Source organism: Mobula hypostoma, chromosome 7, assembly GCF_963921235.1.
Source record: "Mobula hypostoma chromosome 7, sMobHyp1.1, whole genome shotgun sequence".
Taxonomy (NCBI): domain Eukaryota; kingdom Metazoa; phylum Chordata; class Chondrichthyes; order Myliobatiformes; family Myliobatidae; genus Mobula; species Mobula hypostoma.
The window spans coordinates 76,368,651-76,395,085 of NC_086103.1; the positions used below are offsets into that span (position 1 = coordinate 76,368,651).

A 26,435-nucleotide genomic window follows, 5' to 3' on the forward strand; every position below is an offset into this window, starting at 1 on the left:
AAATCCTGAACCTTGAACTTTTAAATATTTTGTTAATTTTATTTTCACAAATGTACAATAGCACGGTTGCCAGAACATGCAGCACCTCTGCTGTTTTCCCGCTGCATATCAGTATCTGTTGCATGTAAGTTGCTTGGAACAGGGCCATGATTAATTTTGGAATAGTGCAACTAAAACTACAGATGAGTGCCCTCTACTGAATACGCACGTGAAAGAACCTGAACAGTTTTTAAAACAGGCAAAACAGAAATTGGAACATAATTCTGTCTATTCTAATATGCTTTCTTGATCTTTCTATTAAGAAACAGAAGGAGAATTGGATATTACTTGACAACCAGTCTCCTAGAGATTTGAATGATGCTACTGTTGAAAAATTTGATACTAAATTTGGGCATTGTATGGGGCCGAGGCATGTGAATCAGGTATAGTAAAAATGATTATTCCTCAGTTGATGAGTAACAGGGCGAGGTTGCAATACTGTAGTTCCACAAGGGAAACATTATGAGTGATCCTTCGATAAGATATTGGTGGCATCTGCTGCCTCCCCCAGGAACAAAAGACACAAATGATATGAATAATATTGCTCTCTGTTTAAATTCTATATTCAATTAAATGTATGACAACGAGAATTATACACAGTGCTTCAAATGTAGCTTAAGCAATGTTCTGAATAACTTTAATGTGATATTCTGAAGCCCTCCCTGCTGCACCAGCTGTTTAGTCATGCATTCATCTGTCTTCCTTTTCTTATACTTGCTAGTTCAATGTGAATGACAGAACAGGCCAAAGAGACAGAATGGCCTGTCCCAATGTTTCTCTGCATCAAGTTATTATGTGAGATGGACATAACTTACATCATTTGGCCTGATATAAATTACAGTGAATTCCAGTTAATTAGGACACATTGAGACCAGTATATTTTGGCTTAACTAAGTGGCTGTCCCAATTAACCAAAGTTTTATGGAAATAGTTAAAGAGCATGACAAAGACAAACTACCATTTAACTGAATAACAAATTGAAATGAAATACAGAACAAATAGGAAAACTGCTAATACTACTACAGTATTATGAAACTGTATATTAGTTCTTAATAGATATTGACAGAGAAATTAATCCAGTGTTTGCTGTCATGTTCTTTTGATAGACTGTAAATGAACAAAATCATTTGAATGTATATGTGAAAAATATGTGAATCTAATTTGTTTACTTTGTGTTCCTGTCTATAGCAGTTGTTATGATATTGGAATTTTGCACATTAACTTCAGTGGAGAGGTAGAAGAAGGGGTCTTGGATGGACTCTTTTTGGCCGAGTAGTAGACTTGATTAAACATTCTGCATTTTCAAATTAGACCTACTTTATAGCATCTTGACTTTCATCTTTGTACGTTGAGCTACAGAATACTCTTAGCTTTTGGAATTACCTAATTGAATTGTATTGTTTATGATAATATGATGTGATAAAATATTATGGCTATAACATCATTATTCAGCCAATGGTTTCCTGAACTATTTAACAGTATTTCCCTCTAAACAGGGAAATTAATTGTTTAAAAAAGATAACTGGCTTTTAATGCAAAGTATGTACAGGTGGTGGGTATTCTCTGCAGACTGCCTTAGTTGAGAATTCATGGCCTCTGAAGTGAAGTGTGCATTTGTGTTAATGCAAGGCAGTTGCTATTCATTTTGCTGGGTCAAGACATCAAAAATTGTCATTAAAATATATCTTATTTTGTCAAATGTACTCACGATACAATCCACATTGAATCCACAATCCACAACTTTATCATGTTTTCAATAATACAAGAAATATTTTACGATAGTATCAATGTTTCTGTTGCTGCAAGTATAATACAATAATGTGAAAAAGGCACAAAACTGACAACGTAAGTCCTCACATTATATATTTGTTAAAAAAAACAAATTTCCTTTTGATAAATGTGATCCATTATTTATGTGCCTAGTGAACTATTAAAAATAACATTTTATAAATTCCCCTAACTGTATGTCTCAGCACCTGTAAAGTAGTGGACAGGATTGGGATGGGCGGGTGGTAAAATGCATGGTTAACTGCAAAGATGTTATATACTGGTAAGATTCAAGCATAAAGTCGTTAACTGAAAATTTCTGAGCTGGTATTTAAGTATAAAAAGTATCAATGAATGCTAATTTTTAAAGTATATTGTCCTTACATAGTGCAGTGTGGACTGAACTATAGAACTGACCTTTAATGCAGTGTGAGTACTGTACTGTATGTGGTGAATATTGCACAGATTCAGTAGAGCATGCATTATTACAAGTATCATTCTGACTGAGCATTTGTTTTGCTCCCAGGATAAAACTGGAGAACCTGGACGTGTGGTCTATGTTGGTGACTTGGTACCAGGCCGATGTACGAATGGTGATTTAATACATCTAGCTAAACTCTTTGGGAAGATCAGTAATATTTTGCTAATCAAAGGGAAGGGTGAGGTAAGCACAAGGCTTGACTAAACTGGAATTAAATCCCTATTGTATCACTGCATAAAAGCACAGTATCCATTTTTTCAGTGTACACTCCTGAAACTAAGGTTTTGTTTACAGCGAAACATAGTGCAGAAATGCAGTTTAGAAATTTAGATAGAATAGTAAGCTGGAAGTTTACCATCTGATATCTAGCTAATTGAAGATATATGAGTCAAAAAAATCAACCGTTGTAGATTTACATTGTAAATTATGTAACTTATGTAACTTGGTTGATTTAAATCAAGCTTTACGATTGTGGTTTAGACTATTAAGTGCTAATGAATTTTATTTCAAATAATTTCACTGTAACAAAGGCTACAACAGACTTGCTATAATGTCTGGAATGCTCTCCTAAACTTAGAAAAGGGGGAACTCTGCATCAAGTGTCATCTATTGCATATGGTTACACTGTGGTATATTGCTGAATGTCACAGAGAGGCTTGCACAATCAGTCAGGGAAATAAGTTCAAATCTACCCTTAGCAGCTGGGGAATTAGGTTTGCTTAATTTAATGTGGAATTGCAAGTGGTGGTGGCTGTGAAACAACAAGATTGCTGTAAAAACTGTTCGAGTTTACTGATGATCTTTTGGGAAGGAAATCTGCCACTGTTACTCAGTCTGTTTGACATTCACTTCCAGACCGCCACAATATGCTGCATCTCTGAAGTGGTCCAGCAAGCCACTCAGTTTAAGGGATAACTCAGTACAGGTTTCCCCCACCATCCGAAGGTAGAGTGTTCCTATGAAACGGTTTGTAAGCCAAAATGTTGTAAAGCGAAGAAGCAATTACCATTTATTTATACGGAAAATTTTGTGAGCGTTCGCAGACCCAAAAATAACCTACCAAATCATGCCAAATAACACATAAAACCTAAAATAACAGTAACATATAGTAAAAGAAGGAATGATATGATAAATACACAGCCTATATAAAGTAGAAATACTTCTTTACAACGATTGCCTGCACAGATCTCCGAAAAATCTCACGCAAGCGCTCTCGGCAGAAAATCTCACACAAGCGCTGTTGGCATAAACGCGCTCTCCAGTAACCTTTAAACTATGAAGCTGCCAAATCTACCAAATAACACGTAAAAATACACAGCCTATATGAAGTAGAAATAATGTATGTACAGTGTATTATCACTTACTGGAATTGGGAAAACAGCGCTGAGCACACTGATGATGGTGTGTTAGACTGAGTCGTCGCAGGCTGGGTAGTGCAGTGGCCCCCACCCTCCGGCCTGCCGACCCGATACATTGCCGGGAAAAACGCAGTGGTAGCCAGGAGGCACCCAGCACATCTTTAAGAAAAAAGCCGAAATAAACATGCTAATTAATTAGGTGCTGCCCGGCACGTAAATGTCGGTGCAGATCAGAGGTGATTGCCGATTGCATTGCCTCTGATCTGGGCCGACAATTATGTGCTCGGCGGCACCTAATTAATTAGCATGTTTATTTCGGCTTTTTTCTTAAAGATGTGCTGTGTGCCTCCCGGCTACCGCTGCGTTCTTCGCGAATCGGTACAGTATCTGTCCAGGGCCCGGGTGTTGGGGTGGTGGGACATGGGGGTGTCATCTCATCGTCGATCAGGGCAAGCAGCTCATCTTCTCCTATGACTGCCCGCCTCGATGTCGAAGGTCGAGGTTCATCGTCTGCTGTGGCTGATGTGGAAGACTTGCTTGACTGCTGAGCCTCGCGCATTTTTCTATCATACAATTGTTTGTAAGCCTCAAACCATCCTGAAAATATCCCCAAAACCTACGTACCCTTTCAAAATTAAAGTCGTACTTTATCATTGCAGCGAAAATCTCACGCAGTTGCTTCACTTTCTGCATTCGGTTCGATTGTTATCCTTTTCTCTTCCAATTGCATCAGCTCTTCATCTATCAGTTCTTGGTCATGGGATGCCAAAACCTCTTCAACATCATCTTCGTCAACTTCCACAAGCCAAACTCACTTCGTCCTTGCTTCGTTCACCACGATCAAAGTGCTTAATTATGTCTAGTTTTACGCTAAGTGTAACACCCTTACTCTTTCAGGCTTTTCCGACACCTTAGAACTCACCTTGCTAACGGCTGCTCAATGCAACGTGTTAAAGCAATGCCGTTCCGAATCCGGGGGAGACCGGCTGCTCGGGGCATGCGCTGCCTTTTATTGTGCGCTGATTTTTTATCGCGCGCTGCCTTTCTTCGTAACAGTGAAAACACCTTCTGAAAGCGAAAACAGGGTACTAATGTAGGTCTTTCGTAACAGTGAGGTTTTGTAAAGCGAACGTTCGAAAAGCGGGGGACACCTGTATGTGCAGTAAGTGTTGGCCTTGTGGTGACAAGAAATTGTTTTCAAAAATAAGGCACAACAATGGCATTCTGCAGTACCCCCTATGTCCCCCTCTCACTCTTGCATAGTTATAGAAGGATTAGTAAATTAGTGAAAGTTTATCACAGATTTGTGTTCAAACTCATTTAAAGGTTTGTTGAAGGACAAAGACCAGCACACATCCACAAGAAAAGATGACTTTTAGGTTTAGCAGCTGAAATAATCTAATGCTGTGATTATACAAATCCTTTTCATTGCCCACAATTTGTCCACATGTGCCTAGAAGAGAGCAGCTCCATTGTAATAACAGCATCCAGGATAAAGCAGCCTGGCCAACCTGTGCATTCTACATCCACCAGTCCCTCCTGACTGCATTGTGCACCAACTACAAATAGCAAAGGAAAAGTGAGTTCCACAGTACCTCCCATGTGTGTGAGAGTAGCAAGGTAATCATCAGTAAATTCTCCATAGGTTATACTTCTTTCTGACTTGAAAATGTATAACTGTATCTTCTTTATCACAGAGACTAAATCCTGCAACTCTCCACTCAGTAACACTCCATCACAAGAACTGCATTCCTTCAAGAAGGCAGCATATCACATTCTAAAGATAGGGAATAAATGTAGATTTGCTTGTGGTGTGCCCATCACATGAGTAAATAAAAAAGAGATAATTGTGGCAAGACATTTTGACTCTAATCCAGAATGGCTGTGAATCCAATAGAATAAATTGAGCACAAAATTTTGCTTAAATAATTAAATTTTATTTGTCATATAAACATTATATATAAATATTTCTAGCTTGAACCAAGTTGTGTCATCCTAAAGCTATCTGTTTTAGGAAATAGATTAATCTTCATACTTGTATTGGAGCTTACTTTGATCATATTACCTTAATTTGGTGCTTCAATTTTTGGTAAGGGAGATGTGGCTTTGCGTAATGATGGCAACATCTTGACATCTTGAGCAGGTGACTAAAGGGGAAAATAATTCATTGACACTGTAATGTTACACAATGAAAACTATCATAAAAGAAGTGAGAGTAATGATAATCAAAATCGTGTCCTATGACAATGACTCTTGAAATGAACCTGTCTAAGTATCATTTATTTCCCCATTGTCTTATTAAACCACTCAGTTGGAGTATCTCACATTGTGATTTTTGCACTCTACAGAGTTTATTTTTCTGAAGAAATGTGATATGATCACTAAATGATATTACAGTTGCCTCCTTGGTCCTTGACAGCCATTTCTTTTCATGTCACCTGTTAGTTTTCAATTGCAATGTGTCTGGAGGGCCATCTGATGTACAGCCACCTTGATATACCATTGTGATAATGTCCTCCGCTCTGAACTTCAAAGAAAATTGTCGATTTGGACTGTGTTGTTTTTTTAAAAGTTTAGTTCTTGCTCCTTCATCAGATGGTAACATTCCAACAAAAGAAATAGACATCTTGAAATTTTGGAGGTGGCCTTTTCTGCCTTGAGTCTGCTAGTTTTGGAAATGGCTGTAGGCTCCAGTGTTGGTTCAATCCGAAGTAATCCGAAGTTAGCATGTTTTAGAATTTCCACACTGGTCATTCGGTTTAGAAGCTTGAAATAAATTGGCCATGCAAATGTAACATACTTCTTCCATCATCATCATTTGGTGTCAATGCCACGGCTCATAAGCCTACTGTCTAAAAGTAGTCAGTCATAGAGCATGGTGTGACTTTCATTACTTGAGTTACATTTGTTATTGTTGCTTGTATTTGGAGATGTAAAATGATAAAAAAAAACTCAGATATTATCTCCATATCAAACATTTTCCTGATATTTACCTGAGTGTATTGTGCATCTGCTTTAAGGGATTTGTGGAGATGTACAACAGTGCAGACGCTCAAGCCATGGTGAGGTGTTATAAAGCAAAACCACCTGTTATTCAAGGTAACATCATCAAAGTGGAATTGAGCCAGAAATATAAGAAGCTGCATTTGAAGGTATTTTAAACACAAACTGTACCATTGAATCTGTGATAATTATACCATAAGACATAGGAGCAGAATTAGTTTATTTGGCCCATCGAGTCTGCTCTGCCATTTAATCATGGCTGATCCCTTTCTCCCCTCCTCAGCCCCACTGCCCGGCCTTTGCACAGTAACCTTTGATGCCGTGGCCAATCAAGAACCTATCAATCTCTGCCTTAAATACACCCAACGACCTGGCCTTCAGAGCTGCCTGTGGTAACTAAGTTCCACAAGTTCACCACCCTCTGGCTAAAGAAATTTCTCTGTATCTCTGTTTTAAGTGGACGCCCCTCTATCCTGAGGCTGTGCCCTCTTGTCCTAGATTCCCTCATCTTGGAAAAATCTTTTCCACATCCATTCTGTCTAAGCCTTTCAACATTCATGAGATCCCACCCCCATCCTTCTCAATTCCTTTGAGTACAGGCCCAGAGCCATCAAATGTTCCTCATATGATAACTCTTTCATTCTGGGAATCATCCTTATGAACCTCCTCTGAACCCTCTCTGAAGCCAGCACACCTTTTCTTAGATGAGGAGCCCAATACTGTTCACAATACTCAAGGCGAGACCTCACCAGTGCCTTATAAAGCCTCAGCATCACATCCCTGCTCTTATATAATAGACCTCTTGAAATGAATGCTAATATTGCATTTGCATTCCTCACCATGGACTCCAGCTGCAAGTTAACCTTTAGGTTATTCTGCACAAGGACTCCCAAGCCTCTTTGCACCTTAGATTTTCTCCTTGTTTAGAAAATAGTCTGTACATTTATTTCTATTAACAAAGTGCATGACCATGCATTTTCCAACAATCTATTTCATTTGCCACTTTCTTGCCAATTCTCCTAATCTGTCTAAGTCCTTCTACAGCCTTCCTGTTTCCTCAACACTACCTGCCCCTCCACCAATCATCATATCACCTGCAAACTTGGCAACAAAGCCATCTATTCCATCATCTAAATCATTGATATACACCATAAAAAGAAGCAGTGCCAAACAACGACCTTTGCGGAACACCACTAATCACTGGCTACTAACCAGAAAAGGATCCTTTTATTCCCACTCGCTGCCTCCTACCAATCGGCTAATACTCTAACCATGCCAGCAACTTTCCTGTAATACCATGCAGCCTCTGTGGCACCTTGTCAAAGGCTTTCTGAAAGTCCAAATATGCACCATCCACTGCATCCCCTTTACCTATCCTACCTGTAATCACCTCAAAGAATTCCAACAGGTTCGTCAGGCAAAATTTTCCCTCAAGGAAACCATACTGACTTTGTCTTATCTTGTCCCGTGTCAACAAGTTCTCCATAACCTCATCCTTAATAATTGACTCCAACATCTTCCCAACCACTAAGGTCAGGCTAACTAATCTGTAATTTCCTTTCTGCTGCCTCCCTCCTTTCACTACACTGACATACTTCTACATCGGACTTTACTTTCTCCCTATCAAATTTCAAGTTGAACTCAATCATATTGTTATCATTGTCTCCCAAGGGTTCCTTTACCTTAAGCTCCCTAATCACCTCCAGTTCATTACATAACACCCAATTCAGTATAGCTGATCCCTTAGTAGGCTCAACGACAAACTGCTCTAAAGAGCCATCTTGTTGGCATTCAACAAGTGCACTCTCTTGAAATCCATTATCACCCTGATTTTCCCAATCTACCTATATGTTAAAATCTCTCATGATTATCATAACATTGCCCTTTTGACACTCCTTTCCTATTTCCTGTTGTATTGTGTAGTCCACGTGCCAACTAATATTTAGAGGCCTCTGTGTGTGTGTGTGTGATGATTTGATGCCACTCTTTACCAACAGAGCCATGCCACCCCCTCTGCCTACCTTCCTATCCCTCCGATACAATGTGTAACCTTGGACGTTCAGCTCCCAACTACAACCATGCTTCAGCCACATTTCAGTGATGGCCACAACATCATACCTGACAATCTGTAAAAGTGCAACAAGATCATCCACCTTATTTCTTGTACTCTGTACATTGAGAAAACACTGAGTACTATATTTGCTACCCTCCTTGATTCTGCATCCCTAATACATTGATATTCACCCTGCTGGCTGCGATTTTGCCCTATCATCTGCCTGCCTTCCTGACAGTCTGACTGCACGCTATCTTTGCTTTTTTACCATCCGTCCTGTCCTGAGTCCCTTCATTCCAGTTCCCATCCCCCTGCCAAATTAGTTTATAGCCTCCTCAACAGCTCTAACAAACCTGCCTGTGAGAATATTGTTAGTCCTGACGAAGGGTCTCGGCCTGAAATGTCGACTGCACCTCTTCCTAGAGATGCTGCCTGGCCTGCTGCGTTCACCAGCAACTTTTATGTGTGTTGCTTGAATTTCCAGCATCTGCAGAATTCCTGTTGTTTGTGAGAATATTGGTTCCCCTTGGGTTTAGGTGCAACTGGTCACTTTTGTGCAGTCATACCTCCCCAATGATCCAAGAGCCTGAAGCCCTGCCCCTTGCACCAGCTTCTCAGCCACGCATTTATCTTTCAAATCATCCTGTTTCTACCCTCACTGGCGTGTGGCACAGGTATCAATCCAGAAATTACTATCTAGGAGTTCCTGCTTCTCAGCTTTCTGCCTGGCTCTCTATCTCTTCAGGACCTCTTTGCTTTTCCTGCCTGTGTCATTGGTACCAATATGTAACAAGACCTCTGGCTGCTCACCCTCCAAAATGCTGTGGACGTGATCTGAGACATCCCTGACCCTGGTACATGGGAGGCAACGTACCATGCTGGCGTCCTGTTTATGTCCACAGAATCTCCTGTCTGTTCCTCTGACTATTGAACCCCTTATCACTACTGCTCCCCTCTTTCCCTTCTGCGCCACAGACCCCTGCTCAGTGCCAGTAACCTGGTCTCCGTGGCATTCCCCTGGGAGGTCATCCCCCACGACAGTATCCAAAACGGTATACTTACTATTGAGGGGAGTGGCCACAGGGGTGCTCTGCACTAACTGCCTATTCACTGTCCGATTCCTTCAGCTGACAGTCACCCAGCTACCCACCTCCTGCAAATTAGGGGTGACTACTTCCCTGTAACTCCATCATTGATCTCCTCATTCTCCCATAAAAGCTGAAGGTCATCCAGCTGCTGCTCCAGATCCCTAACACGGTCTTCAAGGAGCTGCAGCCGGATGCACTTCATGCAGATGTAGTTCTCTGGGAGATTCTGGGTCTCCCAGGACTCCAGCATTTGGCATGAAGAACACACAACAGCCATTTAAACCACACTAAGTATCCCTGACACAGTAAGAAAAAAGGGAAACTTAGCAGAAACTTACCCAGAGACAATGCCTCTTCTGAGCCGAAGCTTCCTTTGAGCCAAAGCCTGATGGGCCTTCTCTCAGCTCTAGCCAACTCCTAACAAAGGCCACTCTGCTTGACCCTTCTGTACTTTATTTACTCCTCTCTGCACTGCTCCTGCCATTGATTGGGCACCTGAATGACACAGAGCGTCTGCAAAGCTCTCCTTTTAACCGAGCACTGCCGACCTGCGAGAAGCCTCCTCTTTGTGTTGCCCCCGCTGCTGATTGGGATGCCAGACTGACACTCTTAGTGTCACAGGCAACAGGGACTGTTGCGAAATATCCAGAATAGCCCTTTCTACCCAAAATCAATGTTATGTGATTGTTAAAAGCAAGAGAATGCAATGCTCGTTTCTGATGTTCTGCATGTCTTGTAATGGATATGTTCACAACAACCATGTGAAAGTCTGGGGTGGGGTTAATATGTTACAAAATCAATCCACTGTTATGCATTGGGCATTCACAATTGATACTGCCAGTGAGGCCTGCTTCAAAGGAGAAGCCAGCCAAAATAAAGGCAAAGGTAACTTGAAAAAACTACCTTGCAACCAGAAGAAGCAGAGTGCACCTCCATACATCACAAAGAAACTACAAGTTTTCCTCCTCTAATTGCCGTCATTCTTGGAATTTAATTCCCAATCCCAGGAATTAACCTGTTGAGATACTGTCTGCAAGATTTATGTAATTGGTTGACATTTCCATTATTTAAGTAATGAGGAGAGAGAGACTAAGGTTCTTTTTTATCAAAGGCATAATGAATCATGCCTTTAGCATTGCCTTTTTCAGACAGAACAATGGAATTTTAGCTGTCTGGTGGTGTAATGGTATACACACCGGACTTTGAGATCGAGTGGTCGCAGGTTCGAATCTGGACAGCTCCCTGCACACTTTCCATTAGTGCTGGATCGAACGTTGAGTTAGCTAATTGATCTTGTAAAAAACCAGACAAAAATGCTAAAGAAACGGCAAGGTTGCAGCCCGATGCACCACAATGCACGGAAAGGAACAGCAATGGACTTTTGGCATGCACCTTGTAGCAGAAGCGTGAACATTACTACAATCCTACGGAATGTTTTGGTCGACAAAAAATTTAACAAGGTGGAGAATACTCTTAAACAAAGATTTGATGTGCCGTTGAAACAACCATTCCTTATTATGTTTCGAAGTATGAGAAATCAAATGAAAAGATGGTGCATCACAGTGAATGATTGATGATAATTTTTTATATTCATTTTCTTTTGCAGTTTCCTGGGACAAAACCAACTGGTGGTTTTACGTCTTCCTTTGGAGCATCTCAGCAAAAGCATTTTGGTGCCCCTCAAGGTAAACCTGGGCCTGAAGAAGACATCTTAGCACCAACAAGCACACCAACTTTAGCTGAGCTCAGAGCTAAATATTCAACACAACTTCTGAGGTGGGCCAATGTACCAATTGAGGGTAATATGCCGACTAAAGATAAGAGGTGGAATCCACAGACTTATGAAGGGAAAGAACTGGGCTGCTTCAGATTCTTACCATATGCTTTCAAAATCCCAATGTTAGAAACTCATGAACAATATCTACGGAGTTTTACTGGGACTCCTGATATGTTTGAGCTAGACACACCAAAGATAGATGAAGCATTTCTTCAACTCCTGATGGGTAAGAAAGTTGTAAGTTCACGTGAGCATCTGGAGTTACTGCTCGGTGAACCAGAGAGAGTGTTATATAAGGCACAGTCAAAAGTAGCAGAAATTGTAGGCCCACTTATGTTTGCCATATAGAAACATGAATTAGATGATTTGTCTGGAGAATTAGATACTTTAACTTCTGAACAATTAATAGAGAGACTGCAGTCAACAATAATTTCGTGTCATCAGTCGATTGTATGTGCTGGACAGACTCACTGCTGGTTGACTGGCCTTCGGACTGAGAATTTGTTGCAGTTATTCAAATTTGGCAAGAATTCTATACAACCACAAGACTATCCAAATATGACATCATCTGACCTACTGGGTGCTGAACTTGTGGAACAAATACAAAAGAAAGCTGAAGTTTTGAAGCGTGTGACTACCCTACCACCAGTGACAAAAATACCACCCATCAACGTATACAAGAAGAAGAAAGTTTTCCAGAAACAGCAGAGGTGGCAACAACCCTATTATCGTAATTCGAGATCATTCAGAGGCCGTGGTAAGTCAATTTTGTTTACAGAAGGTCAAAAAGGAGGAAATCAACTAGTGGGGAATACAGACATCCCACCCTGCAAAAACTCATTTCAGGGAGGTAGCACCATCAATTTCTGGGAGAGGTGGGATGTCTGCAATAGAGTAGCTCCTGAGCAGCTAGCCAGCTAGTTTAAATAACGTTAGCTATACTAATGAACGAATGACACCTGTTAAACTCACCTCAACATGTCTTTTACAGTCTTAACCCACCATTGGCAATAGAAAAGTCACTGTTGCAAACAGTGCAGCGAGCAACACTGTCATTATTTTTGACCCCTATTAGGCAGGGGTACACTTTAGTGTAGTCTGGGGTGACGTACATTTTATATTTTCTTTTTTTGGAACACTCTGCCATGGCGCGCTCTCGTTCTCTTTCTCACGCACGCTTTCTCTCTCTCCCATACTCGCTCTCTCTCTCCCGTGCTCTCTCTTTCTCTCTCTCTCGTGGTCGCTCTCCCTCTCTCTCTCTTGCTCTCTTTCGCACTCACTCGCTCTCTCTTTCTCTCTCTCACTCGCGCTCTCTCTTTCTCTCTCTCGCGTGCTCGCTCTCTCTCGTGCTCTCTCTCTCACTCTCGCGCTCTCTTTCTCTCTCTCTCGTGGTCGCTCTCCCTCTCTCTCTCTTGCTCTCTTTCTCTCTCTCGTGCTCTCGCGCTCTCTCTCGCACTCTCTCTCTCCCGCGCTCTCTCTTTCTCTCCCTATTGCGCGCACGCTCTCTCTCTCTCATGCTCGCTCTCTCTCATGGTCGCTCTCTCTCTCTCTCTCTTGCTCTCTCTCACGCTCACTCGCTCTCTCTTTCTCTCACGCGCGCTCTCACTCGCACTCTCTCTCTCGTGGTCGCTCTCTCTCTCTTGCGCGCTCTCTCTCTCTCCCTCCTTCCTTCCCTCTCGTTCACTCTCAAAGAAATTGATTTCCAGGATATTGTACATAATTTGCGGGCATAAGGGAGCCACTATTAATATGCGGGAGAATCCCGGAACTTCCGGAAGAGGTGGGATGTCTGGGAATAAAAGCATTTTCAGACTGCAAATCAGTGTGGATTCATGCAGTAACCTGATCAACCAGCCTGCATATCTATTGGAGTTGATAGATATGTAGACTGGCTCCAATGGCAGTACAGCATCCCAATTTCTAATTGTTGCAACTTTTGTAACTGAGTCCCATAGTATTCAGTCTTCTCCCTGACCTTACCCAAGAATGCACTAAATCTTTTCAGAGCTCCAATTTCCAAAGAAGGAAATCGATCCAATGCTGTCATTTGTAATTGCACACATGGTGTGAATATAATAGATTAAACAGTTTTTACTCAAGGAGCTTTTTATCTGGAGGTTAAAAGTGTCTTATATACTTGATAGTAGAAACACTATAGATGAGATGCATCAGCCATTGGTTTTAGTAATGAAAGCTGATTATTTAAGGCATCAGCTGAAAATTCAGCTCCTTTAACAGTGTAGTTTACATGTTATAGGATAATTTAAAACAAGTATTTTGGATAAGTGATTTTTAATTGTTGAACTGTGAAGAAAATTACAAGATCATAGTTAAATCATTAAAGATTATTGAAAAATATTAAGTATAAATATGCAGTATATTTACATTTAAAAAGTATTATATTTTTATATAAAATTGGGTGTAAATATTACCATTTTGGAGTTGTGGAAGTATAGATTTTTAGTTAATATAATTTATTACAATTTAGTGATTTTTGAACACATGGTTAAAATTAACCCTTAGCTGTAACAGAAATGCAAGCTGGCATATCAGATTACTGCATGAACAGCACTGATTTGCTGCCAGCACTGCAGTTTCAATCACCTCATTCTAGCCTGTCTTGACTTTATATTACTGTAGATGGAAGGAGCAGCACCCAAGGACTCCTCATCAGATGATTTTAAAGGATTATTAATGACTTGCAAATTCTTTCTTGGGTAATTTATACTGGTTACAAGTCTAGAGTGAATGGTGTTGAAACTGCTAACTGTAAGGCTTCACGCTGACAAGTTCTTCCCAGATACTCAGTAAATTCCTTTAGGAATCAAGCATATGCACTGCAAGGCAAACTCTAAGTAGAAGAGAGAATAGAAATGTAAAGAAACAGTACACTGTTAATAGCAAGACCCTTAATAGGGACCTTGGGGTCCAAGTTTATATCTCCTTGTAAGTGGTTACACAGGTTGTTAGAGTGGTAAAGAAGGCTTATGGCATGCTTGTCTTTATTAGTCAAGGAAATAAGTTCAAGATTTGGAAGTCATGCTGCAGCTTTATAAAACTCTATTTCAACCACATCTGGAGTATTGCATTCGGTTCTGGTGGTGCCATAGTAGGAAGCATGTAGAAGCTTTGGAAAGGGTGCAGAACAGGTTTGCCAGGATGTGCAAAAAGTAGAGCTTGGATAAACTGGGAGTGTTTTTTTTTGTCTAAAGTGATGGAAGCTGATTAAGAGAGGTACAGATAGAATAGACAACCAGTATTTTTTTTCCGTGGTTGAAATGTCTAATACCAAAGGGCATACACTTAAAATGAGAAGGGGGTAAGTTCAGGGGAGATGTTCAGGGCGTTGTGTATGCAGACCGGTGAGTGCCTGGGGTGGCGGTAGAAGTAAACACGACAGGGGAATTCAAAATGCTCTTAGACAAACACGTAAATGTGCATGACCATAAGACCATAACACATAGGAGCTGAATTAGGCCATTCAGTTTATCAAGTCTGTTTCACCACTGGATCATGGCTGATTTATTTTCTCTCTCAACTCCATTCCCCTGCCTTTTTCCCGTAACCATTGACACCCTTATTAATCAAGAACTTATCAGAATGGGCTTTAAGTATATCCAATGACCTGGCCTTCAAAATCGTCTGTAGCAATTAATTCCACAGATTCACCACCCTCTGGCTAACAAAATTCATCCTCTTCTCTGCTTTAAAGGGACATACTTCTTTTCTGAAGCTGTGTCCTCTAGTCTTACCCTCCCAATATTGGAAATATCCTCTCCATGTCCATCTACGCAGGCTTTTCAATATTCAGTAGGTTTCAGTGAGATTCCGTTCTTCAGTGAGCACAAGCCCAGGGTCATCAAATGCTCCTTATATGCTAACTATTTCATTCCCAGGATCTCTCTTGTAAACCTGCTCTGGACCTTCTAATGCCAGCATATCCTTCCTTCGATATGGGGACCAAAACTGCTTACAATACTCCAAATGTTGTCAGACCAATGTCATATCAAGCCTCAGCATTACATTCTTGCTTTGATATTCTGGTCCTCTTGAAGTGAATGCTAACTTTGCATTTGCCTTCCTTACTACTAACTCAACCTGCAAGTTAACCTTCAGGGAATCCTACACCAGGACTCTCAAGTCTCTTTGCAGCTCCAATTTCCCCAGTTTCTGAATTCACTCCCATTTAGAAACTTGTCTATGTCTTTGTATCTTCTACCAAAAAGCATGACCATATAGTTCCCTGCACTGTATTCCATCTACCACTTCTTAACACATTCTCCTAATCTGCCCAAATCCTCCTGCAGACTCCCTGTTTGCTCAACACTTCCTGCCCCTCTACCTATTTTTGTTTCAACTACAAACTTGGCCACAAAGCCATAAATTCCATCATTCAGATCATTAACATATAACGTGTAAAGCAGCGGACCAAACACCATCCCCTGAATAACATGATTAGTCACCAGCAGCCAACTAGAAAAGTCCCTGTTTATTCCCATTCTTTGCCTCTGCCTGTCAGCCAAACTTCTAAACATGTTAGCATCTTTTTTGTAATACCATGGGCTTTTGTTTAATAACCTCATGTGCTGGATCTTGTCAAAGGCCTTCTGAGTATCCAAATGAACAACATCTACTGACTCTCCTTCATCTATCATGTCTCTTACTTTCTCAAAAAAATTCCAACAGATTTGTCAGGTGAAATTTCCCCTTTAGAAAACCATGATGATTTTATCATGTATCTCCAAGTACTCCGAAGCCTTATCCTTAATACTGGATTCCAACATCTTACCAACCACTGAGGTCAGTAATTCTTTTGCCTCCTTCCCGCCCTTGTTAAAGAGTGGAGTGACATTTGTGATTTTTTTGGGCCTCCTGAACCATTCCAGAATCTAGTGATTCTAGAAGGATATGAAAAAACGAATGCCTTCAGAAGCTCTTCAGCTACTTCTTTCAGATCCCTCAGGTGTAGCTCATCTGGTCGAGGTGACATCAGACCTTTCAGCTCCCCAAGCACCTTCTTAGTAATAGCCACTACACTCCTTGAGTTTCCCACTAACTTTTGCTATACTTTATGCCCCCTCTTTTCAAAGTTCAAAAAGTTTAAAGTTAAATTTATTGTCAGAGTACGTACAGTCATCACATACAACCCTGAGATTGTTTTTCTGCAGGCATTTTCATCAAATCTATAGAACAGTAACTTTAAACAATGGACAACAAACTGCAAATGCAGATATAAATAAATAGCAATAAATAATGAGCATGAAATAACAAGATAGGGGTCCTTAATGCGTGTAGTTATCCCCTTTTGTTCAAGAGCCTAATGGTTGAGGGGTAGTAATTGTTCTTGAACCTGGTGGTGCGAGTCCTGAGGCTCCTGTACCTTCTACCTGATGGTAGCAGCTAGAAAAAGCATGGCCTGGGTGGTGGGGAACCCTGATGATGGATGCTGCTTTTCTACGGCAATGTTTCATGTAGACACGCCGAATGGTTGGGATGGTTTTACTCATGATTTACTGGGCAGAATCTACTACCTTTTGTGGATTTTCAACTCAAAGGCATTGGTGTTCCCATAGCAGGCTGCAATGCAGCCAGTCAGCATACTTTCTACCACATATCTGTAGACGTTTGCCAAGGTTTTTTATGACATGCCGAAGTTCCGCCATCTCTTGAAGTAGTGGTGCTGTCGTGCGATTCTTTGCGATTATATTCATATGAGGAGTCCAGGACAGGTCCTCTAGGTGGTGGCACCCTAGAATTTAAAGTTACTGACCCTCTTCAGCTCTGATCCTCTGATGATTACTGGCTCATGGACCTCTGGTTTCCCTCTCCTGAAGTCTACTATCAATTCCTTGGTCTTATTGACATTGAGTGAGAGGTTCTTGTTATTACACCACTCAGCCAAATTTTCAAACTCCCTCCTGTATGCTGATTCATCACCACCTTTGATACAGCCCACTACAGTGGTTTAATTAGCAAACTTATGTATGGTGTTGGAGCTGTACGTAGCCGCACAGTCATAGGTCTAAAGCGAGTAGAGCGGGGGGCTGTGTACACATCCCTGCGGTGCTGCTGTGCTGGTGGAGGTTGTGGAGGAGACGTTTTTGCCAATCTGAACTGACTGGGGTCTATAAGTGAAGAAATCTAGGATCCAATTGCACAAGAGGGTCTTGAGGCCCAGGTCTTGGAGTTCACTGATGAGTTTAGAGGGGATGATAGTGTTAACTGCCAAGTTATAATCGATAAAGAGCATTCTGATGTATGCACCTTTGTTGTCCAGATGTTCCAGGGTTGTATGAAGAACCAATGAGATGGCATCTGCTGTAGATCTGTTGCTTCATTGGGCGAATTGGAACAGATCCAAATCACCATTCAGACAGGAGCTGATATGCTTCAACACCATCCACAGAAAACATTTCATCACTGTGGGTGTAAGTGCCACTGGGTGATAGTCATTTAGACAGGTAACCACACTCTTCTTGGGTACCAGTATGATTGGAGCCTGCTTGAAGCAGGTGGGTACCACACACTGCTGGAGCAAGAGGTTGAAGATATCCGTGAACACACCAGCCAGTTGGTCAGCACAGGTCTTCAGCACTCAGCCAGGTACTCCGTCTGGACCAGATGCTTTCCTTGGATTCACTCTCTTGAAGACGGCTCTCACGTTAGCTACAGATACCAAGACCAAAGGATCATCGGGAGAGGGTGTGTGATGGTTCCTCCCTGTTCTGGTGATCAAAACATGCATAGAAGGTATTGAGCTCATCTGGAAATGAAGCTCTGCTGTCTCCAATGTTGCAAGATTTAACTTTGTAGGAGGTTATGGCATTGGACAGGCTAGATGCAGGAAGATTGTTCCCGATGTTGGGGAAGTCCAGAACGAGGGGTCACAGTTTGAGGATAAGGGGGAAGCCTTTTAGGACTGAGATTAGGAAAAACTTCTTCACACAGAGAGTGGTGAATCTGTGGAATTCTCTGCCACAGGAAACAGTTGAGGCCAGTTCATTGGCTATATTTAAGAGGGAGTTAGATATGGCCCTTGTGGCTACGGGGATCAGGGGATATGGAGGGAAGGCTGGTGCAGGGTTCTGAGTTGGATGATCAGCCATGATCATAATAAATGGCGGTGCAGGCTCGAAGGGCCGAACGGCCTACTCCTGCACCTATTTTCTATGTTTCTACTTTTCTATGTTTCAAACCCTGCCACAGCTGTTGAGCATCCCTCGTTGATTCCAGTCTAGTCTGGAATCTTCATTATGCCTGAGAGATGTCTCAGGCCTACTGTTGCCTTGTCTTTCCTTTAGAATCTTCTACTTTGAAATGAATTAATCCATCATCTTCCGAATTACTCTCAGAAACTCCAGCCATTGCTGATGTACTGTCCTCCCTCCTTCCAAACAACTTTGGCCAGTTCCTATCTCGTGCCTCTTTAGTTACATTTACTCAACTGTGATATCGATACATCTGAGTTTAGCTTCTCCCTCTGAAACTCCAGGATTTTTTCCTATCACATTATGATCACTGCCTCCTTTATCTTAAGCTCACTAATAAAATCCGGTTCATGGCCACAAACTCTTCTAAAAACCCATCATATAGGCATTTTTTACAAATTTCTTCTGCTGAGATCAAATCCCTCCATGACCATTGTAACATTGCCCTTTTTACATGCCTGTTCTATCTCCATTTCCATAAAATGGAAGGATATGGACATTGTGTAGGTAGAAGGGGTTATTTATTTATTTATTTAGTTAGTTAGTTATACAATGCAGAGTAGGCTTATCAAGCCTAGCTGCCCCAGCAACCCCACAACCCCTATTAACCCTAACCTAATCACGGGACAATGACCAATTAACCTTCTTGGTACATCTTTGGACCGTGGGGGGAAATTGGAGCACCCAGGGAAAACTCTCGCATTCAATGGTGTTATAAGGATTACTCCTTAGTGATAATGATCAGTTAGTCACAAAGAATTTGTATTCACTGACAACTACCTTTATTGGCTCAGTTCATAAGCACATGAATTTACACAACCAAGTACCAGTGTGCACACCTAGTAAGTTTCCCTGATCTCCCATGAACAGTCAAAGAATAGAAAAAAGTAATACCTGGGAAAGGAGTCTACACAAGCCAGGTATTCCTCGTGCTCCCGATGTAATCTCCACATGCCCGACATGAAGATCCTCCACGTCTGTGATGGTTGGTTTCCGGAGAGTTGTCACTCCCTTGCATTTGAAGTCTTTACTTTTAAAAGCTTCTTATCAGTTCAAATGTTGCATTTCCATCTTATTGGCTGTGGTCCAGAGCTACAACCAATATTGTTTTATGGCTTTTGCCCTCGTGCCTTTTGTTCTTTTCAATTCTGACTGGCTTAAACCAAACAAACCAGGTGACTCCGACACTGAGTCTCCTCCTGCAAGCCTGCCACCTTACATAATAAATAGCTACTTGTCTCAGAATGTTCTCAGGTTTAGCAAGTCACATTCCATTACTTTGATTAAATTATTCAAAAGCGAGAAATTAGTTCAAACGGTTCACAAAATGGGGGCTGCAAGGACAGTCTCACAAAATGGCAGCCTCCATTCCTGTTCACTGATTGTCATTCTTCCTGGCCAACAACAGCGAGGATGCACAGAGACACCTTACATAACAGTATCCAAATTGAATTCCGGAACGCCCTGAGCTGTAATAGTGTTGTGCTAATCGCTATGCTACAGTGGCACCCTGTAGTGGGCATTTGATTATTAATTTCATTAGTTCGGTACTAATATTGCGGACCGAAGATCTTGTTGCTATGCTGTACTCTCCCATGTTCTAGAAGAGGGGGGAATTGGCAGAAGAACCTTGGAAATTGTTCTTACGTATTCAGGGTATTCAAGTAACAACCGTTCTATGTGAAGCACTGTAGTAAGGTAATTCCAGGTTATCTAAGTTGTCAAACTGCTTGAGATCTTTGTCACAGACTTTGAAATATGGTCAGAGACTGTTTTAATCATGTAATTAATAATAATTAAAATTATAATTTTTATTAAATTAAAGAAGTGAAAAAGACCAAAAAGAACTTCAACATATGAGGGTGCTCTGCTATTCAGGGAGAATAATTAAATCTAGTTTGTCTGCCCTCCTGTCAAATCTCCATATCCCATAATTCTCCCGTTACTAGCAACCTATTGATCTCAGCCTTGACTACATGTACTGACTCAGCACCCACAATCTAGGCTATTGAATTTACAAAGATTTACAAACTCACTGAACAAAGAAATTTCTCCACATTTCTGTCCTAAGCACCCGGAGGCTTTAGAGCCCCCCCCCCCCCCCGCCGCCACTCTAAACTTTCCTGATGGCGAGTGTACGGTCTCTGGAAAATAAAATTGTAGATCTCAGAGCAAGAATGCAGTTCCAGATGGACATCATGGACTGCTGTGTGCTTTACTTCACAGAAATGAGACTAACCTCCACCATTTTGAACACAGTGCTGCTGCCCAATGGCTTCACCATTCTCCACAAAGATGGGACAGCTCAGTCTAGAGGAGGTAAAATATGCTTTCTGATTAACTCATTGTGGTGCAGAGACATGGAGATTCTGTCTCAATCCTGCTCACCCGACCTGTCAAATGTCGCCCATGTTATATACCAAGGGAGTTTTCTGCCATCATCCTACTAGCAGTGTACATTCCACCTCAGGCCAACGTCAAACAGGCACTGGAAGAACTGAGTACTGTAATCAGCAGTCACAAGACAGCGCACCCTGTGCCTTTCCTATCAACGTGGGGGATTTCAACAAGGTCAGCTTGAAGAAGCCTCTGAAAAACTATCACCAACATATCACCTGTGGAACGAGAGGAGCCAACACACTTCACCACTGTTATACCACCATCAAAAATTCTTACCGTACCATCTGACACTTTGAAAAATCCGATCATCTAGCTATACTTCTATTCCCAGCATATAGGCAGAGACTAAAGACCGCAGCACCAGTGGTGAGGACCAAGAAGGTATGGTCAAGGGAGGCAGAGAAGTGCTTACAGGACTGCTTTGAATCAGTGGAGTGGATATTGTTCAGGGACTCATCTTTGAATCTAAATGAATATGATTCATTGTCACCGACTTCATCAGGACCTGTGAGGATGAATGTGTGCCTTTGAGAACATACCAGACATAGCCAAACCAAAAGGTGAACCAGGAGATTTGTAGTCTGCGAGGGATAGCTCTTCTAAGAGTGTAAAAACAATTCCGATTGAAGTTGGAGATGGAATCGGATGTATGTCAGCTCTGGCAGGGTTTGCAACCCATTAGTTCCCACAAAACGAAACCTAATGTCATGAATTGCTCTGATGCTTCACTCCCAGATGAGCTAATTGCCTTTTATGCATGCTTTGAAAGGGAGAATAAACTACATTACCTGTGTGAACCCCTGTAGCATCTGGTGACCTTGTGATCTCAGTCTCAGAGGCCGACGTCAGAACATCTTTCAAGAGGGTGAACCCTTGCAAGGTGTCAGGCCCTGATGATGTACCTGATAAAACACTAAAAACCTGTGCCAACCAACTGGCAGGAGTGTTCAGACTCCTTTATCTCTCACTGCTGCAGTCGGAGGTTCCCACCTGTTATCAAAAGAGCAACAATCATACCAGTGCCCAGAAGAGTAGGATGAGCTGCTTCAATGTCTTTTGTCCAGTTGCACTCACATCTTTGTACTTTATACTTTATTGTCGCCAAACAATTGATACTAGAACGTACAATCATCACAGTGATATTTGATTTTGCGCTTCCCACTCCCTGGATTACAAATATTAAATATTAAAAATAGTAAAAATTAGTAAATATAAAAATTTAAATTATAGATCATGAATACAAAATAGAAAAACGGAAAATAAGGTAGTGCAAAAAAACCGAGAGGCAGATCCGGATATTTGGAGGGTACAGCCCAGATCCGGGTCAGGATCTGTTCAGCAGTCTTATCACAATTGGAAAGAAGCTGTTCCCAAATCTGGCCATATGAGTCTTCAAGCTCCTGAGCCTTCTCCCGGAGGGAAGAAGGACGAAAAGTGTGTTGGCTGGGTGGGTTGTGTCCTTGATTATCCTGGCAGCACTGCTCCGACAGCGTGCGGTGTAAAGTGAGTCCAAGGACGGAAGATTGGTTTGTGATGAAGTGCTTTGAGAGGTTGGTCTTGGCCTGAATCAACTCCTGTCTAAGCAAGGACAAGGACCTGTTGCAATTTGCCTATTGCCATAGTAGGTCTACAGTGGATGTATTGTCACTGATCCTCCACTCTGCCTTAGATCACCTTCACAATGGCAATACTGACATCACGCTGCTGTTTGTTGATTACAGCTCAGTGTTCAACACCATGATACCCTCAGCTCTAATCAACAAGCTCCAAAACCCGGGCCTGTGTACCTCCCTCTGCAATTGGATTCTTGAATTTCCAGTCTGTGCAGATCAGAAATAACACTTCCTCCTCATGACAATCAGGGATGCATGCTTAGCCCACTGCTCTGCTCTGTCTACACCCACAGCTGTGCGGCTCGGCACAGCTCGAACACCATCTATAAATATGCCGATGACATATCTGTTGTTGGCAGAATTTCAGATGTTGATGAGGAAACGTACAGGAGTGAGATAGATCAGCTGGATTGAGTGGTGTTGCAATACTCAATGTCAGTAAAACCAAGGAATTGATTGTGGATTTTGGGAAGGGGAAGTTGAGGGAATACACACATCCTTATCTGGGGAATTAGCAGTAGTTTCCAGTTCTTGGGTGTCAACATCTCTGAATATTTATCGTTGGCCCAACATATTGACGCAATGACAAAGATGGCACAACAACAGCTATATTTCATTTGGAGTTTGGGGAGGCTTGGAATGCTACCAAACACTCTTGCAAATTTCTACAGATGTACCATGGATAGCATTCTAACTGGTATGGAAAGGTCACCGCACAGGATTGGAAAAAGCTGAAGAACGTTGTAAACTCAGCCAGCACCATCATGGGCGCAGCCTCCTCAGCAATGAGGCAACTTCAAAAGATGATGCCTCAAAAAGGCGGCATCCAGCATTAAGGACCCGATCATCCAGGACACGCCCTGTTCTCATTGCTTCCATCAAGGAGAAGGTACAGGAGCCTGAAGACACTTACAACATTTCAGAAATAACTTTTCCCCTGCCATCAGATTTCTGAATAGACAATGAACTTATGAACACTACCTCCCCAAATTTTTGCTTTCTTTTTGCATTACTTATTTAATTTATTTTTAATACTTACTGTATTTTATAGTTTTTTTTACTGTTGTAAAACAACATATAGTAGAGATATTAAACCTGACTGTGATTCAAACAACATTGCCAATGGCTCCTCCGTCTTTTCCCTCGCTTCCCATATTAACCCGGTGGGGGGGGGAGGCATCCTGTCCAGCCCTGAGGACTTATCTATCTTACTGTTGTTCAAGAGTTGCAATATTGCTCCTTTCTTAATCTCGACATGTTCTAGCACATCAGCCTCTTCTATGCTAACCTTGTATTTGTCAAGGTCTCTCTCACTGCTGATTCCTGAAGGATAGTATTCATTATGGACCACCTCTTACCCCAGGCACCTTTTCCCTCTTTTATCACTGATTGGTCGTACCCTCACTTTAGTCATCATCCTCTTCTTTACATATGTATAGAACACTTTAGCGTTTTCCCTGATGATAATTAGTCCTCCCCCAGTTAAGTACTTTTCTATGCCATCTGTTCCTATCCTCGTCCTAGACTATGCCGAGAGTCAGGGAGTTGTAGTCACTTTCTCCAAAATATTCATCCACGGAGAGATCTGTAACCTGACCGGGTGTATTGTCTAGTATTCGATGTAGTATAGCCTTTCCTCTAGTTCGCTTGCCCACATACTGTACTGTGGACATATATAACAATTTCTGCCCTATCAAAACCTCTTGTACTATTATGGTGCCAGTCGATATTAAGGAAGTAGAAATCACCCATGACAATAACCCTGTTATTTTTGCACCTTCCAAAACCTACTTAATGATCTGCTTCTCGGTGTCCCTGTTGTTATAGGAGTGGGGGTAGGGGGATGACGGCTCCCAATAGAGTGATTGTTCCCTTCTTGTTTCTGATTTACACCCACACTAACTCAGTAGATAATCCCTCAATGATGTCCTCCCTTTCTGCGTCTGTGATATTATCCCTGATTAGTAACACCACTCCCTCACTCTTTTACCTTCCTATATGTGCCTTTTGAAACATCTATCCATTCCTGCTCTTGTGACAGCCATGTCGCTTGAATTGGCCATAACATTGTAGTTCCAAGTACTGTTCCATACTCTTTAAGTTCATCACCCTTGCTCCTGATTTTTCTCACAATAAACACATTTCAACTCACCCAGTTGACTGCATTTCTTTGCTACCCACTGCATTATCCTTCATGATTTGTTCCATTATTTGACCTATCTCTTTGGTTCCCATCCCCAGCTAGCCTAACTGAAACCCTTTTCACAGCTGCATCAAACTTGCTCACAATGACGTTGGTCCTTCTCAAGTTCAGGTGTACCCCATCCCTTTTGTACAGGTCATACCTTTCCAGAAGAGATCCCAATGATCTATAAATCTGAAACCCTGTACCAATTCTTAAGGCATTCATCTGCCATATCATCTTTGTCTTAGCCTGACTGGTAGTAATCCTGAGATTACTACCTTTGAGTTCATGTTTTTTTAGCTTCCTTCCTATTTCTCTGTTCAAGACTTCATCTCTTTTTCTAGCTATGTTGTTGGTACCAATATGTACTGATACATACCATGACTTCTGGCTGCTCTCCCTCCCCTTTCAGAATGCTGCAGGCTCGATCTGAGACATCCCTGTCCCTGGAATCTGGGAGGCAACATACCATTTGGGAGTCCCTTTCACTGCACAGAATCTTCTGCCTGTTCTCCTAGCTACTGAATCCCCTATCACCGCCGCTCCCCTCTTCTCCCCTTTCCCACCTGAGACACAGAGCCAGAGACCTGGTGGCTTTGGCTTTCCCCTGTTAAGTTATGGTGAGAGCTGGTATTCTTTGGTAAAATAATGAAAGTTCTTATTAAGCCAAACAACTCCACACCTTCTGCCCTCCTCATGTATAAAGGGTAACCAGGTGAATCTGTATTGATCCTCATGTGGATGAAAGCTTTAATCAACTAACCTGAGAGATCTTTCTACCCGTGATACAAACATTACAGGGAGGCTACATTGCTAGAAAATGGTATTCATTGCAGCTTTTTGTAAAGTGAAGCTGCATCATCTGTGCATGCATCAAGGAAAATAGGTTGAAAACAAATTTACTGTTTTCATATAAATATCATATGATTTGTGAATGCTTTCAGAATGGATTTCCATAAACAGCTGTTGCCTGTGTATAATTGTATTGAAGCACAACTTTGGCTAAGTATTAAAATTGTTTTGGCTTAAACATGTTTATAATAGCTTTAATTGTTTCATTGCAGGAAGATCTTTTAGTGGACATCTTCGAGGACACACTACCTTTTAGGACAGATACAGTACATTTCTTAAAAACAAGAAGAACTAGATGAAATCCAGTGCTTTATAGCAAAAGCATATCGCCCCCTTCTGTGAGTGTTTTCAGTCAGTTTTGTCAGATGAATAAACTTCAAAATAAATAAAAGTTTTTTCTTGTATTTGTTGTTCAGAAGTAAGGATTTCAAATTTACTATTCTTACATTGTTCTTCATTCAAGTTGATGTTAGTTCAGTGCATGTATTTTGTTTGAGATAATTGAGATAATTTGTGGCTTCTGTTCTCTGAAGCAAATTTAAAATCTTCAAGAGTAATTTCTCTTGGCTCTTGGGAACTCCTCCCAGCGACATGAGTGAGATCGTTTACTT

At 41.5% G+C, this 26,435-nt stretch overlaps 1 protein-coding gene across 1 annotated transcript in view; it reads left to right on the forward strand.

Annotated features, from left to right (window-relative positions):
• LOC134349911 (uncharacterized) overlaps window positions 1-26,165 on the forward strand; it is a 48,662-nt gene extending 22,497 nt beyond the window's left edge. The window contains exons 10-14 of the mRNA XM_063054871.1: window positions 303-422; window positions 2,333-2,470; window positions 6,666-6,797; window positions 11,396-12,323; window positions 26,037-26,165. Of these exons, the coding sequence (XP_062910941.1) occupies window positions 303-422; window positions 2,333-2,470; window positions 6,666-6,797; window positions 11,396-11,914 (909 nt within the window). The 3' untranslated portion in view covers window positions 11,915-12,323; window positions 26,037-26,165. The remainder of the gene's footprint in view (window positions 1-302; window positions 423-2,332; window positions 2,471-6,665; window positions 6,798-11,395; window positions 12,324-26,036) is intronic.
• Window positions 26,166-26,435: the final 270 nt, after the last annotated feature.